This window comes from Mytilus galloprovincialis, chromosome 4 (genome assembly GCF_965363235.1).
Source record: "Mytilus galloprovincialis chromosome 4, xbMytGall1.hap1.1, whole genome shotgun sequence".
Classification (NCBI taxonomy): domain Eukaryota; kingdom Metazoa; phylum Mollusca; class Bivalvia; order Mytilida; family Mytilidae; genus Mytilus; species Mytilus galloprovincialis.
Genome location: NC_134841.1, coordinates 75750731 through 75764274, shown reverse-complemented (window position 1 = coordinate 75764274; position 13544 = coordinate 75750731). Strand labels below are relative to the sequence as shown.

Here is a 13544-nt window from a genome sequence, read left to right as displayed (position 1 = left end):
TTGATGCAAATCTTTGAAAGTTTTTATCTAATGAATTGACAACGTTTTTTAAACCGGGATAACTTAATTATTTACATATTATTAAAACACATGTATATTGTTGAACAATAGTGCTATATGTTGACCTATAGATGTTGCTATGTTGTGTTTCATTGTTGTTAACATTACATGTACATCCTCTTTTATGTTTATAAATCACTTAGATATTCGAAAACAACAGCTAAATTTTTAGTAGATTTATTATTAACAAGACAATAATCTTGTAAATTTATACACGCAAAGGTATAAAGTTATATACAATGTGCTTATGGTGTTAACTGATAAATAGAATATCACAATTTAATAACACAACAAAATCTACTGAAAAAAGAACAATTTTCTTTTTAAAAGAAAAAATAAGAAATACAACCTTACACCGAATGTCCAATTAAAAAAATCAGATAGTAATCTTTTCGGGTATAACAAGGACAATTTATTGACATAAAACTAGGTACGATGCATATCTATTGGACAAACGTCAGACAAACTGCAGATTTATCATGTCTTGATGGGAATACATTGTAGTTTGACTGTTCTCTTACATTTAGATTCAAGACTGTGTCTGTTGAACTATATTGAGAACCCTTGCAGACACACAAGTCAAATATTCAGTACACATCCAATACAAAAGAACAGTTTGTGCATGTAAAACTATATATAAGTGTTGAGTGAAGTATAAAAATTAGACAAAATGATACATCAATTATTCTCGTCACTGATCTATTACCTAAAATGGTTGCACGATTAAATTCTAAAATTACATGCATTTATATATGACAGTATTAAAAAAAAAAACTAATTCTTTTAAGAAAAAATGGAAAGGAAATATAAGATTCGACCAATATATGACCTTTGATTTAACTTTTGATCTTTGGAAAGTGGATTCTGAACATGGAATTTAAAAACAGTCAGTCATTATGACTCAAAATCAATTAAAATTGATTTGCTTTCATTGAACTTAATGTGACAATACAATGAGATTTCGGAACACATTTACAAAAACACAAAATGTGGCCTTCCGTCCGTATCAATCACATGCTTGACGTTACAATACATGTGTATTAACGTTTAATACACATAAAACAGACAAACTGGAATGTGATAACACGTTTACACCTCAGATTGCGGATCACATGAATGAAAGTCTTACTGTGGAATAATCGAATTCTTCAATGTACTACAAAACTGTGTCAAATATAGCCATTCCTTTTATTATGTTTTCATCCTGCAAGATTAAACAAAACGTCAATGGAGTAAAGAAAAGCAAAGAAAATAGTCATTTTTTAGAACAGTAATGCTGGCAAATGATCTATACAACTATTTATTCAGTTTGCGTTATTTCCCTTTGGTTTACTTCCAAACAATTGGCATTTGATTTTATGAATTCTATTTTTTTTTGTGAAAAGCAGTAAAATAATATCAAGCAACAGTGACGACTTATGGTCCTCTTACAATGTATGACTCATGTCTCTGTTATACTTGTGACTCTGTTAAAATTTTCACATCTTTATTTTATTTCATGAAATTTAAATATGAGTGGAGGAAATATATTCCGTCATTAGAAACACGGTTACTTTTGAAATTTGTGTTTGTTCATATTGCTAACTGATGTGCACCTTCAAATACTCTTCATATAAAATAATGATAATTTTGTACTGATACTCAGTCCGTTCTCTTTGAATTACTAATAGCTTTTACAGAAACTTACGCGTCTACAGGTCTCCATGAATTCTTCTAATGATATTACCCCGTCTTTATTTAGGTCCATTTTCTAAAGAATAAATAAAAAAAGTTTTCAAACCTTTGATAGCATTTTTACAATATTATGACACCAAGTTTTTGTATATATTACATATGACACAACATAACATACATATTGAGAAAATGTAAAGACTTTGCTGATTTACACACATAATATTATCTAGTACACATCACTTTCTTTTATGTCTTTCCCTCTCGCTCTACAATTTGCCTCTGTATCCGGAATGTTCTCTCTTCAAATACTTCTAAAATTTAACAGCAACTATTGTCTTTAAACTTGCAGTGAACTAACGATCGTGCAACCGGGGAACTTAAAATTAACATTCATCGTATTATGGAAATGTGTTTGGCTGAAGAAAATAAAAAAAAAATGACCATTTATAAATAAAAGAGAAAGCAATTTTCGAACTCTAACTTATGTTATAACAAAACAAACCAAGTTTTCTTCACCAGATGCGAACTTTGGATAATAAATATATATTTAGTTATGTTCCAGGCCAAATATTTGAGAGTATTGCATTGCATTACCTAGTCCCCTACCTGTTAAAATGTTTGTACCGGAACAAAATAGTAACTTGATCTATAACTTTTTATGGTGTAAACTATAACACAAATATCAAATGAATATCTTCAAGCATTATGAAACCAAAGTCAGAGTGCAAACTTTTAGACCTTATAGTCTCTATGGACTTATAATTCATAAAAGACAAAAAGAATAGACAAGTCGGACAAGAAATCATATTTTTCCACTATACTGTACGTATACGTAAAAAGAAAAAAATATATACAAATATATTCCTTAATTTAAAAAAATCCTAAATTTTGTTACAGAACCATTTTCATAAACAAATTTTCTGTATTTCATGCAAGTACCCGGAAATACTTGTCTACGTGGCTGGTTATCGCCTAGGGACTTAAATGTATAATACACAGAGAGAAGAACAATAATGTTAAGTGATTCCACTTCAAATTTCATCTTTAAAAGACATGTGAAGAATGAAAGTGCTAACATGAATTTATCAATTATTTTGATTGACGACTTTGTACGTATGCGGGGAAAAATATGCGATGAAAAGCCAACAAAACAAATCTTCCGAATTTATCATCGTTTGATTCACTAGCAAATTTAAACATTGAAAAAAAAAAAAAAAAAAAACCTGTATCATTTGCTGCATACTGCCTCTCGTGTTCGTAAGATGAAAATAAAAAAAATAATTCGATAATTCAGAAAGGAACATTTTAAAGTTAGAACAACTTTTAGAATAATACCATGTCATATTTTAAGATACATTTCGGTCGCAAATTAATATTCGGTGTACAAGGAGGGTCCATAGATTTATATATATGTGTGAATAGTCATGGTTTCAATGATCTATATATTTATACATATACCCCACGTCTCCTTATATTCATTCATTTTGCATATTGACTTTCATTTTTTCGGCTTTGAATCTTCCTGGTGCAAGTAAATCCAGATAAGCACTATGGACTCATCAACTTTATAACGTGTTGTTTTTATTTACCTGAAAGACTTTTTCAACATGATCTTTGGTGGTGTTTTCGTCTACGGAGGGTTCCGAAAAACGTCCCATCATATCATAAATAGCAGAAACAATATCTAACATTTCTTCTCGTGTAATAAGACCATCCCCATTAATGTCATACAAACCGAAAGCCCATTGTAGCCTTTCTTGTAATGAACCTCGTGATAACACAGATAGACCTATCACGAACTCCTGAAAAAAAAATGAACATCAGGTGTTTAAGTAATAAAGACAGTTGAAATTAACAGAATTGATCATGCCTCATTAGTCAATCGATTCAATATAGTAGCACTAATGAGTGCAGGTAGGGTGTTCTTAAATTTCATGATGGATGATATAATTTTTCGAATATTTGTATATTTAAAACAACTGGCATTATAAGTATCTGCATATACATACGTAAATTATTCATAATTGAAAGTAATACTAATTGGTTTCTTAGTTACAATCAATCTGGTATAAACGAAAAAAAAATATCATACAGCTTTTAGCATTTTTCTAATTGATAAAGATAATCTGCATCAATATTCTTCGGTCTAAAATTTGTGTTTAATGTGAAATGTTTACCTCAGAGGTTTACTACTGCAGACTATCGTTCTATATGCGTGTTGGTTAACTGCAATGTCAAAGTCGACTTACCTGTTGTTCCTTTTTTGTTCGTCCAAACACACAAATTATTAGGTTCTAATGATTCAAACGAGGACCATTGCATGTTTCCTTTTTGTTATTCTTAGTCTTTTTCATAAATCACGAATTGCAAAACATTTATAACATACGAGTTAGGATCTTTGACTTTTCATTTGTTCAACTCCAGGTACTGAAAATTTGGTTGTAAAATTATATATATAGAATGGCTTATTCAAACAGTACCTACCTCAAAGCTAATAGTTCCGCTTCGATCATGATCAAATGTATTGAAAACATAGTGTGCATATGAACTAGAATCTATAAAAGAAATACAAAAATAGTTATATAGTTATTACGGAATTTTACATACATATATAAAACAAGCATGAAATTAGTTTAAGAATGGCATACTTATTTTTGCAAGTGCAAATGCAAGAAACCTTTCTAATTAAGTCTCTTGAAGATTGTTTAACATCCTTTGAACGCCGTTGTTTTTCTCTATTTCGTTTGTTGTAAGTATTGTCTGAGACTTTTATTTTAGTTTTAATGAAAGCTTTGGAATATTTTGTGTGGTTTTTAAACTCAATTTAGCATATGTTTAAAGGTATCAAAGAGAAAAAAGTACACAATCAAATATCGTAAGTAGAGGAAAACAGACACCACCATGGCTAGAAGATACAAGAAGAAAAGATAAACACCCGTCAACAAACCACTATTCATACAAAGATATTTTCAAATTCATAATCTACAAGTTCTAACTTATTCGTTAAATAAACTCATCATAGATAAAAATTCTGAACTGAACGTAAAAATGGAAATGGAAACAAAACTAACTTATCTAGGACACATGGTAGACAAGACAACTACTGATACTGACATACAGACATTGATGAATAAAAAAATTGAAAATACAAAACCGACACCTTAAGCATGTTCAAACATTGTTGTCAATTTAACGGAATTTTATGCAACTGTCATACAAGTGAGAGGTTTGATATACCATTTTGTAAAAAACTAAATGCCAGTACCAAGTCAGGAATATACTTTTTCATTCATTTGATGTATTTGACGTTTTGATTTTGACATTTGTTAAGAGACTTTCCAATTTTAATTTTCCTTGAAGTTCGGTATTTTTTGTTAAAATTTTACTTTTTTCCACTTCAGCACAAAATTTCTCTCACTTTCTCTTATTAGAAACGATCCACTGATTCAATTGCTAAGCCTTAATATCAGATTTAAAGTAGTAATTTAAACATATTTATTTATAGTGGATTGGAAAACAAGTTATTGCAAATTATATTAATCCCTTTCCTCTTTGCGGGTGCGAGTGCTGCCTTGTAGCGGCATTAGCATGGTCTTTGTCGGAATCTACAAGGTTGTCTTGCACGGGCAAGATGTATGGCTCTCTCTTATCGCGGGTCAGCAATTTATCGTCCCCTTCCGACGGACTATCATCGTTTCTCAAGACCATACTCGCAAATCGTAACAAGGGAAAACCGAAAATTCAGTCCGATGATTGAAGTATTGTATTAGAAGAGTTAAGGTCGCCTTTGGGAATTTAACTACTGCAGGACTGATATTCCTTTTCAGATGCATTACATATTGCTACTTATCTTTGAAAAACATCGAATGTAAATTTGTCGAATTATTGTCTAATATTGTGAATGATACTCGTACATATTCGTCACGGCAAAAAATGACGTGATATAAATAAATCTTTCACGCAGAAAATCATGTCTTGACATATCTTTTCGCTTTAAATATGTGGACAATCCCTTATCAAAACTGTGATTTTAAACAGGAGGTCTCACATTGTGTATTGTTGAACAATAGCTCCTTTCATGCTGAAAATCATGTCTTGACATATCTTTTCGCTTTAAATATATGAACAATCCCTTATCAAAATTGAGGTTTTATACAGGAGGTCTCATAATGTGTATTGTTGAACAATAGCTCTCTCAAGTTGAAACCTTTGAGTCCTTTTCGACTTATATGTTTGAACATTTCCTTGGTATCTTCCACATCTGTTAAGATATGACATGTCGATTTGAAAGCAAACACATGACAATACAAAAAGAAGTAAAACAATTTTTCAAATATTTATAAATAATGGTTAAATAAAACAAGAGTTTAGTTATTGAAACCGTTTGGTCAAACGAAGATGACAACACCACCACAACACACCGTAATTAAGCAACACAAAAATGATCACCAACAGTCGTTATCTAAAACAATGCAAGACGCATGAACTAATTCTAAATCAAGAAAGTCATTTTCGGGACATTATACAAGAGTGTAAAATAATCTTAAATACAAAACATACCTCCTTGTGGAAAGAACTGAGCATAAATTTCTTTGAACGTTTCTTCGCTTACAATCCCCGTCGGACATTCCTGTAATTAAAATATATAATTGATTTAAAACATTTTTTTAGCTAAGCTTATTACCGGCTTTAGACAGAGACATATACATTATATAACAGTTAGTTTATTAAAACTGGAAATTAAATCTTAATGATATCAGGAATCTTTCAAAAGGAAAAGTTGAGTCTTCATTTTCGTTTTTAATAATTAACGATTTATTAAGTTTTATTAAGTTAAGTCATTGTTTAAAAAAACAAATCATACAAAAAGCCAAAATCAAAGAAGTCGAACAAAACGAAGAGAAGTTTTTAATTTATAAGAAAAAAAACCAATGTAAGCATATTTCCAGGCACTTGAAGTGAACGTAATTACTGAAAAAAAAACAAATAACTTTACATTAAAATAGTTTTTAGTTTACTAATAAATAACCAGAATTATCTGGAAAAGATACAGAGTGAACAGTACACATTGCTCGGTACGTACAGTGAGTATCCTGCAAATGAAGATTTCGATGAGAAATTTCCATTCTTATCAAATGTGAACACAAAATGTTGTATTTACGTGAACTGGGACAGCTGTGTAGATCCAATCAGTATGACGTTTATTTGAATCTAACTTATTTGGTGGAATATTATTCTTTTTATACCAAAACTAAAGCAACTGATATTGACATAGAAAATTAGGACAGCATGTTCAAACTATCGTCTTATTATATGTACTATGTTTGCACTAGCAATTACGATAATGGTTTCTTACTTACATGTTTTATATTCGGTTTAAATTATAAGCAATTAAGTTAAAAAGAAACTGGAGTCTTTTTTTGTGTATTTCTGACTTTATATATCCTCAATTTGATCTTTGAAACTTCTAATGGAGTACAGAACCAGAAAATACATCATGGTGTGTTTTGGTGAAAAATCTATCGCCTCATTAAATTGTAACCATGTATACTATTCGAGTTTCAAATACCTTTAACAAGCTACATTTAATAAGCAGTATAAATGAGGAATTATTGTTAGAATTAAATTTCAACATTTAGAAGGCGTGGTTAAGAAGAGAAAGTAACAGGAAGGAATAAACATCAAAGTAAAGTTTAATTGTCCATTTTAAATATCAATCAATCTTTTAGTAAACCATTACTTAGTTTCCATACTTTATCGATATTGCTGTCTTCTTTTTTAGCTGTTTTTAATTATTTCGGCTTAGTTGCTCGTTGAAACATCAAATGCTTGACACTTAATTAAACGGTCTGATTGATTTTCCCTCCTGCCACGATTGTGTATCATAATTATCTTAATGGTGCAACTTGCAACTAGACTTTTCGATCGTACACTCTCTTTTTCTTGAGAAATTAAACATATAAATCAAAACGCAATAAAGGAGATTAAAAAAACCATATCAGTACGGTATTACTTTAAAAATGGACCAATGACTATAATGATCGGGTTGTGCAGCATGTTTCCGTAGAGAATGGTCAATAATTTCAATATATCAGGGAAATATAGAAAATTGAAAACAAATCGTAGATGCATAAATTTTAAACCTATTTTATATTTTAGTAAGAAATATTCGGGTAAATATCGGTATCATCTTTTCAAATATTAATCTTAATCCTGTCGATGCACTGGTCTCTTAAACGTTGCGTTTGAAGTTTTTTTTTCTCTTGTTCTGTTTAACAAGATTTAAACGTTGGTAATAACTGTTACCTGAGAAAATATAAACGAATACACACATCGAGGTGACGGTGTATGTCCTTTTTACTTTCTCTATTTTTTTTTTATCTTAAAGTTGAAGTTAATGTCTCATGAATTTTATACATCAATCATTTTTATAAAGATAGTACCTAACTGAATCAAAAACCGATATTCGTATAGTCTTAGATACTTTAAAAGTAGTTAGGGTAGATTTGCCATATCACAGATTAAATCGATTCGGTGATGTTAATCTATTAAAATACTGAAAAAGGGGATCCTCAAATGTTATTATTCTTTTATTATTACTACTCAACTTATATCACTTGACTGGGCGGAGTTAAACCGGTTCGCTCATAATAAACCAGTCCATCTATAGATAGGTGTTTTAGAATAAACTCATCAATGAAGTGTCAAGTCATTCTTTTGTAAATTCCTTTGATGACACTGATAGATGGTTAGAAATCAGTTATAATTATAACGGCAATCATCCTTATCACACACATCTTAAAATAGACTGTCCTTATGAAATTAAAACGTAAGCTCCGCCCGATCAGTTGAAATAACATTGGTAATAACCGTGATTATTTTTTCATCTTAACAATTTACACGCTCTTTGGATTGGTGTCATACCCTTTGTCCCTATGTTTGGCGTTTACATATCTCAAATAATACGCTTGTGCATGTTCAAAATATACGGACTTCGTTATTCGGAGTATGCTTCTTTCACAAATACTGCGCAAGTTATGAGGCTTAACGATTGAAATCGACGCTAACTAAATTTAATAATCACCAACACATATTATATTGGTTTACCTGTGTATGCTGGATATAAAAGTGTGTCAACTCACTAACAGAATGTTTTCCAGATATTTAGATAACCGAAATTCCGTCTGATTTGTAATTTTACCGATTATGTTTATTCCAGATTGTGACATTTGCCAGAGTGTGTAATCGAATAGTGAGTGATACATGCTTAGCAGAAGACGCATATCCTCTTCAAGCATAAAGATGTTGCTCGTTTTGGAATTCATATGATTCCCTAAGGTTTTGTTTAGAACGTTCATTTATATTTTAATAATCGGTTTTTGAGATAAAGTAAACTGGAAACTACTGGCAGAGTTCTAACTAGCAATTGTTCATTTTCAATAGAATGAAATTCAAAACAGTGTAGCTGTGGCCATTGATTGACACATTAAAATCATCCATTGACTGGGATAATTTAGGTGAACGTTTGTATGTAACGACCAATGCTCACTATGTACTTTTTAAAGACACTTAAACTATGGGGTCACCAAAGGTTCTCAACACCTAAATAAAGTAATTCGAAAAATTAATCAGAAATAACACGATATTTTGATTTATATCAATTATATAAATCAAAAAACAAAGGTTATTCCTGATTAATTTTTCGAATTATTTTATAATTAAAGGCGTTAAGAAACCTTTGGTGACCCCACAGTTTAAATGTCTATCGTAGGTACGTCATGAACAGTGGTCGTTACAGGCAAACGTTCACGTAAATTGTCCCAGTCAATGGATGATTTTAATGTGTCAATCAATGGCCACAGCTACACTGTTTTGAATTTCATTCTATTTATACTAGTAACTTACTTGTTTAAATCCTCTATACATTATTTGTAATTCTTTTCTTGAAAACTTCGTATTCCTGCATAGGGTGTCCAGACCTTCTGGTTTATATCGGACGACTTGAAGTTCGAGTTCGTCAAACTCGTTATCTGAAAGAACGTAAAACATCTATAACTGATGAAAATGGTTATAATTCGTTAGTATTTTAAGAAAATATGCATGACCGTTCTAATTATGTAAACAATAATAATGATAGGGGCCGGTTAGCGTTTTCACTCTTTTCCATACAAATATTATGTCCAACAGTCAATACAGATAGTTATGGTTCCATTAGTTATGATATCATTTGATGGAATGATGCAGCAAAGATAAAACAATGCATGACGTTAAAAACTCTTGTATAAACATAAAACACTTAGGCTTGACCTTATGTAGAACAGAACTAAATAAATTTTGAAATTTTATAACTACATGTAAGATTACTTCAACAGTTGCAACGAATACATTAATAAATAGTAGATTTTCAGTTGAATAAACCATAAAATTAGTTTCAATTAAGTTTTCAGAAATGAATTAATCATACATTTCTACATTTGAAAATGCCTATACCAAGTCAGGAATATGACAGTTGTTGTCCAATCGTTTGATGTGTTTTATCATTTGATTTTGCCATTTGATGAGGGACTTTTCGTTTTGAATTTTCCTCGAAGTTCAGTATTTTTGTGATTTTACTTTTTTCTAACTTTCTTAATAAATGATTTTCCGTTGACTTTATTTCCACCTTTCTCTTAAAAACAATGGCTCATGTAATAGTAATGATATCAACGAACAATTTTACCATATAGTCAGTCCCACAACTTCTAAGAATATGCAGCGATTTATAAAATATATAATGTGTTAACAGTATATGTGATAAAATAACTATAGATGACATATAAATCGTTTAATACTTTCAAATATAACGTGGCACTTTTTGTCATTAAACAAATAATACTAACAATACTCAAGTGTATTTTTTAAAAATAAAATTACATTAAAAATGTACACAATTTAAACATTATTATAAAGCAAATAAAGAGAATATCATTCAGTAAAAAAGCAAATATTAAAACATGTTACAAACGACACTTGATTACAACTTTTTTCCAGCTAAAGTCGGCATGTGTACAATACGAGCATCATGAAAAATAAACACTTAAAAAAAAGTTTGGTATTTAGTTGATAATTTTGTCCAATAGTTCTGGTGTATTAATATATATATAATTGGAAATAAACTTACCTTTGACCAATACCTTATCATAAATTATCCCCATATTGCACAGCAAGGCAACATATTTTTAGCCTATTAATTGTCATTAGAATTCATTGATTTCCACTACGAAGGTAGAGTTTTAATGTCAAATTGATAATGAACACCGTTGAGGAAGTTTTTTGGGTCATGTTTAGTGTCTCAAATGAAACCTCCTTTGTAATGTTAATGTACGATAAAAGTTTTAACAAGGAATCCTGAACAGGTTATACAACAATAAAAGACCAGAAAATGGTTTTATGTTTATGAAATAGCGGGTTTACTCAAGCGAAATAAGATCAATTATTAATTTCATAAAATTTTATAGTCATGTAGATTATAGCCAATACGAAATAATATCAGTATAATGTGATTGTGATTTTAAAATATGGTAAGAGGTATGTTACCCTAAAAAAGGTCGTCGCCGAAGACGTATTGTAGGCTTATTAAATCTTTTAAAATTGAAAGGAGTTTATTATATATCAATCATAATGGTAGACAGTAAACATTAAAAAAGAAGATGATATTTAATGTGCTTTCCTGAATGTTTTGCATAGTTTTATTGTTTCTCTGTGTTTGCTCACCCCCCTCCCCCTATATGCAATAATGTGTTAAGTCTATCAAAAATAATTTTTAAAATATAGAATTTGCATTTGAAAAATGCATTTTATTATATGGTTATTTTAGTTTCAAATATTGGTGTTTAATTAATATTCAAAATGTACTCAAAGGATGTTTTTCTAGTAAAAGTTATTAAAGATTAATTGACAATTAATAAATATTTTCGGTCAGTATTAAGTATCGAGAACGTTTTGAACTGTAACATGTAAAGAATTTAGTTAAAGCAAATATAGTTGGAGAAAGGAAACCAAATTTGGGACGTACGCACGTACGTACGTACAATGTATGTACGGACAGCCGGACGTACAGTGTCAATTGAATGATCCTTCCACTACGACGGGGCATATACATGGTAATATTTATCATGGTGTACAAAAACACGTTCATGACAATCCATGACAGCAGTAGTAAATTCCAATATCGTGGATTTATAATGTATCACACACAAACACGTCTTTGTTACATAAATGTGTACTTCCATATTAATGACAGTGAATGTAGCATCGTATGTTTATTTGATATCACCCCGTACAGTATGATACTGAAGTGTGGCATGTGATACTCAAGTCTGGCATGTGATTCGTGTCTAAACTACTTCTGTATCTCCATTAAATTGCCTATCAATTATATAGGTAAGTCTATGAAAGTAATTCTTAAACACTTCGATGGCTTAGAACTGCATATTCGCAACTATTTTACCGATTCCTTTATGTCACAGTCTTTATTGGACAATACCACTAACTTAATCAGTTGCTCTTTGCGTATGTTAAATTTCACATTCCAATAACACTTATTACTTATTAAGTTGTTCGGAAAGAAAACGTTATAAATTATGACCATACATTTATGGGTTTTTCCTATCGTTGTTGATTCTGTAGTTAAAAAACGACATAATATATATTTTTTTATTGAATAGAAACGTTGTATTTTGTACCTTTTGTATTTACATGCGGTAGGTTACGATGAAGTAACCCACACGATGATATATTCTTCCACAAACCCACAAACTGTTTTACAGGTTATTGTAAGTAAAGCAACACTTATAACTTACTGTGTTAAAATAATCACAAATCTAAAAGCTGACAACACCTATATTTTTGTTTAATATGTGAACTCATTCATTAAATTTTCAGTTATAGTGTGCATTATTGTTTCTTTTTCCCATGATTACATTTGGCCAAAACAGTAGTTTGGAGTGGATTAGAATTTAAAATTGAGAAGAATGTCTTCAAGATTATTTGCTGCCTCATCTTTTTTCACGCCTTACCTTCCGACCTCAGCTTCCGACATGTCTTTTCTAATTTAGTAGGAGTTACGTTTCTTTCAATAAAGCCGGCTTCGTTTGATGCCTGTAAATTCCGTATTTGGAATTACCCTTATAACTAACGAACATAAATATTTGATTTTATATTCAATTATGAGAGTCTTAATAACAGGTTATTTAACTTTTAATCAACTTAGAACGACATTCCTATACCAAACTTGTATTGTGCTTATAACTAGAAGTATAGTAATCGAAAATCACATAAAATGTATTCGACAAACAATATGCACATTCTATCAATGCTCGCTAACTTAAAGAAATTAATAGCACAGAAGGCTGCAACATGGAACTTAAGCTTTTCTAGAAAGTATAGAGCTTTATAACAGCAGACTCCTTAGAGACATATGTGGGTACTAACGACTCAACTAAAACATTAAATCCTAATTGAAAATATCAATTTCAGCATTACTGCATCTTGTTTGGTCTGTGCACTGAAATAGATTACATCTATTAACGTACAGTTGCGATTAACTATACATGGACTGTCTGAATGACGACAGATATTCCTCAGATGAAAATCTTAGCCTTAAAAACGCCTAATCATTATCTCACAACAGCTTTATATGTCGATTAACCGATTTAACTTGCTGTGATTGACATTTATTAATGATTCTAATGAACACAATTATCAACCTTATTAAATAAAAATCAGATCCTGGTCGCCAGTTTGTCTTTGCTTCCACTTCAACCAGAACA

The 13544-nt window shown here is 30.5% G+C and overlaps 1 protein-coding gene across 6 annotated transcripts in view; it reads right to left on the bottom strand.

Moving 5' to 3' along the window:
- Positions 1–221: 221 nt before the first annotated feature.
- LOC143072964 (Kv channel-interacting protein 4-like) overlaps positions 222–13544 on the bottom strand; it is a 207789-nt gene continuing 194466 nt past the window's right edge. For all 6 annotated transcript variants that reach the window (XM_076248147.1, XM_076248148.1, XM_076248151.1 and 3 more), the window contains 6 exons: positions 9640–9764; positions 6295–6364; positions 4219–4289; positions 3324–3536; positions 1748–1810; positions 222–1264 (listed from right to left, as the gene is read on the bottom strand). In XM_076248147.1, coding sequence (XP_076104262.1) covers positions 1217–1264; positions 1748–1810; positions 3324–3536; positions 4219–4289; positions 6295–6364; positions 9640–9764 — 590 coding nt within the window. In that variant the 3' untranslated portion in view covers positions 222–1216. The remainder of the gene's footprint in view (positions 1265–1747; positions 1811–3323; positions 3537–4218; positions 4290–6294; positions 6365–9639; positions 9765–13544) is intronic.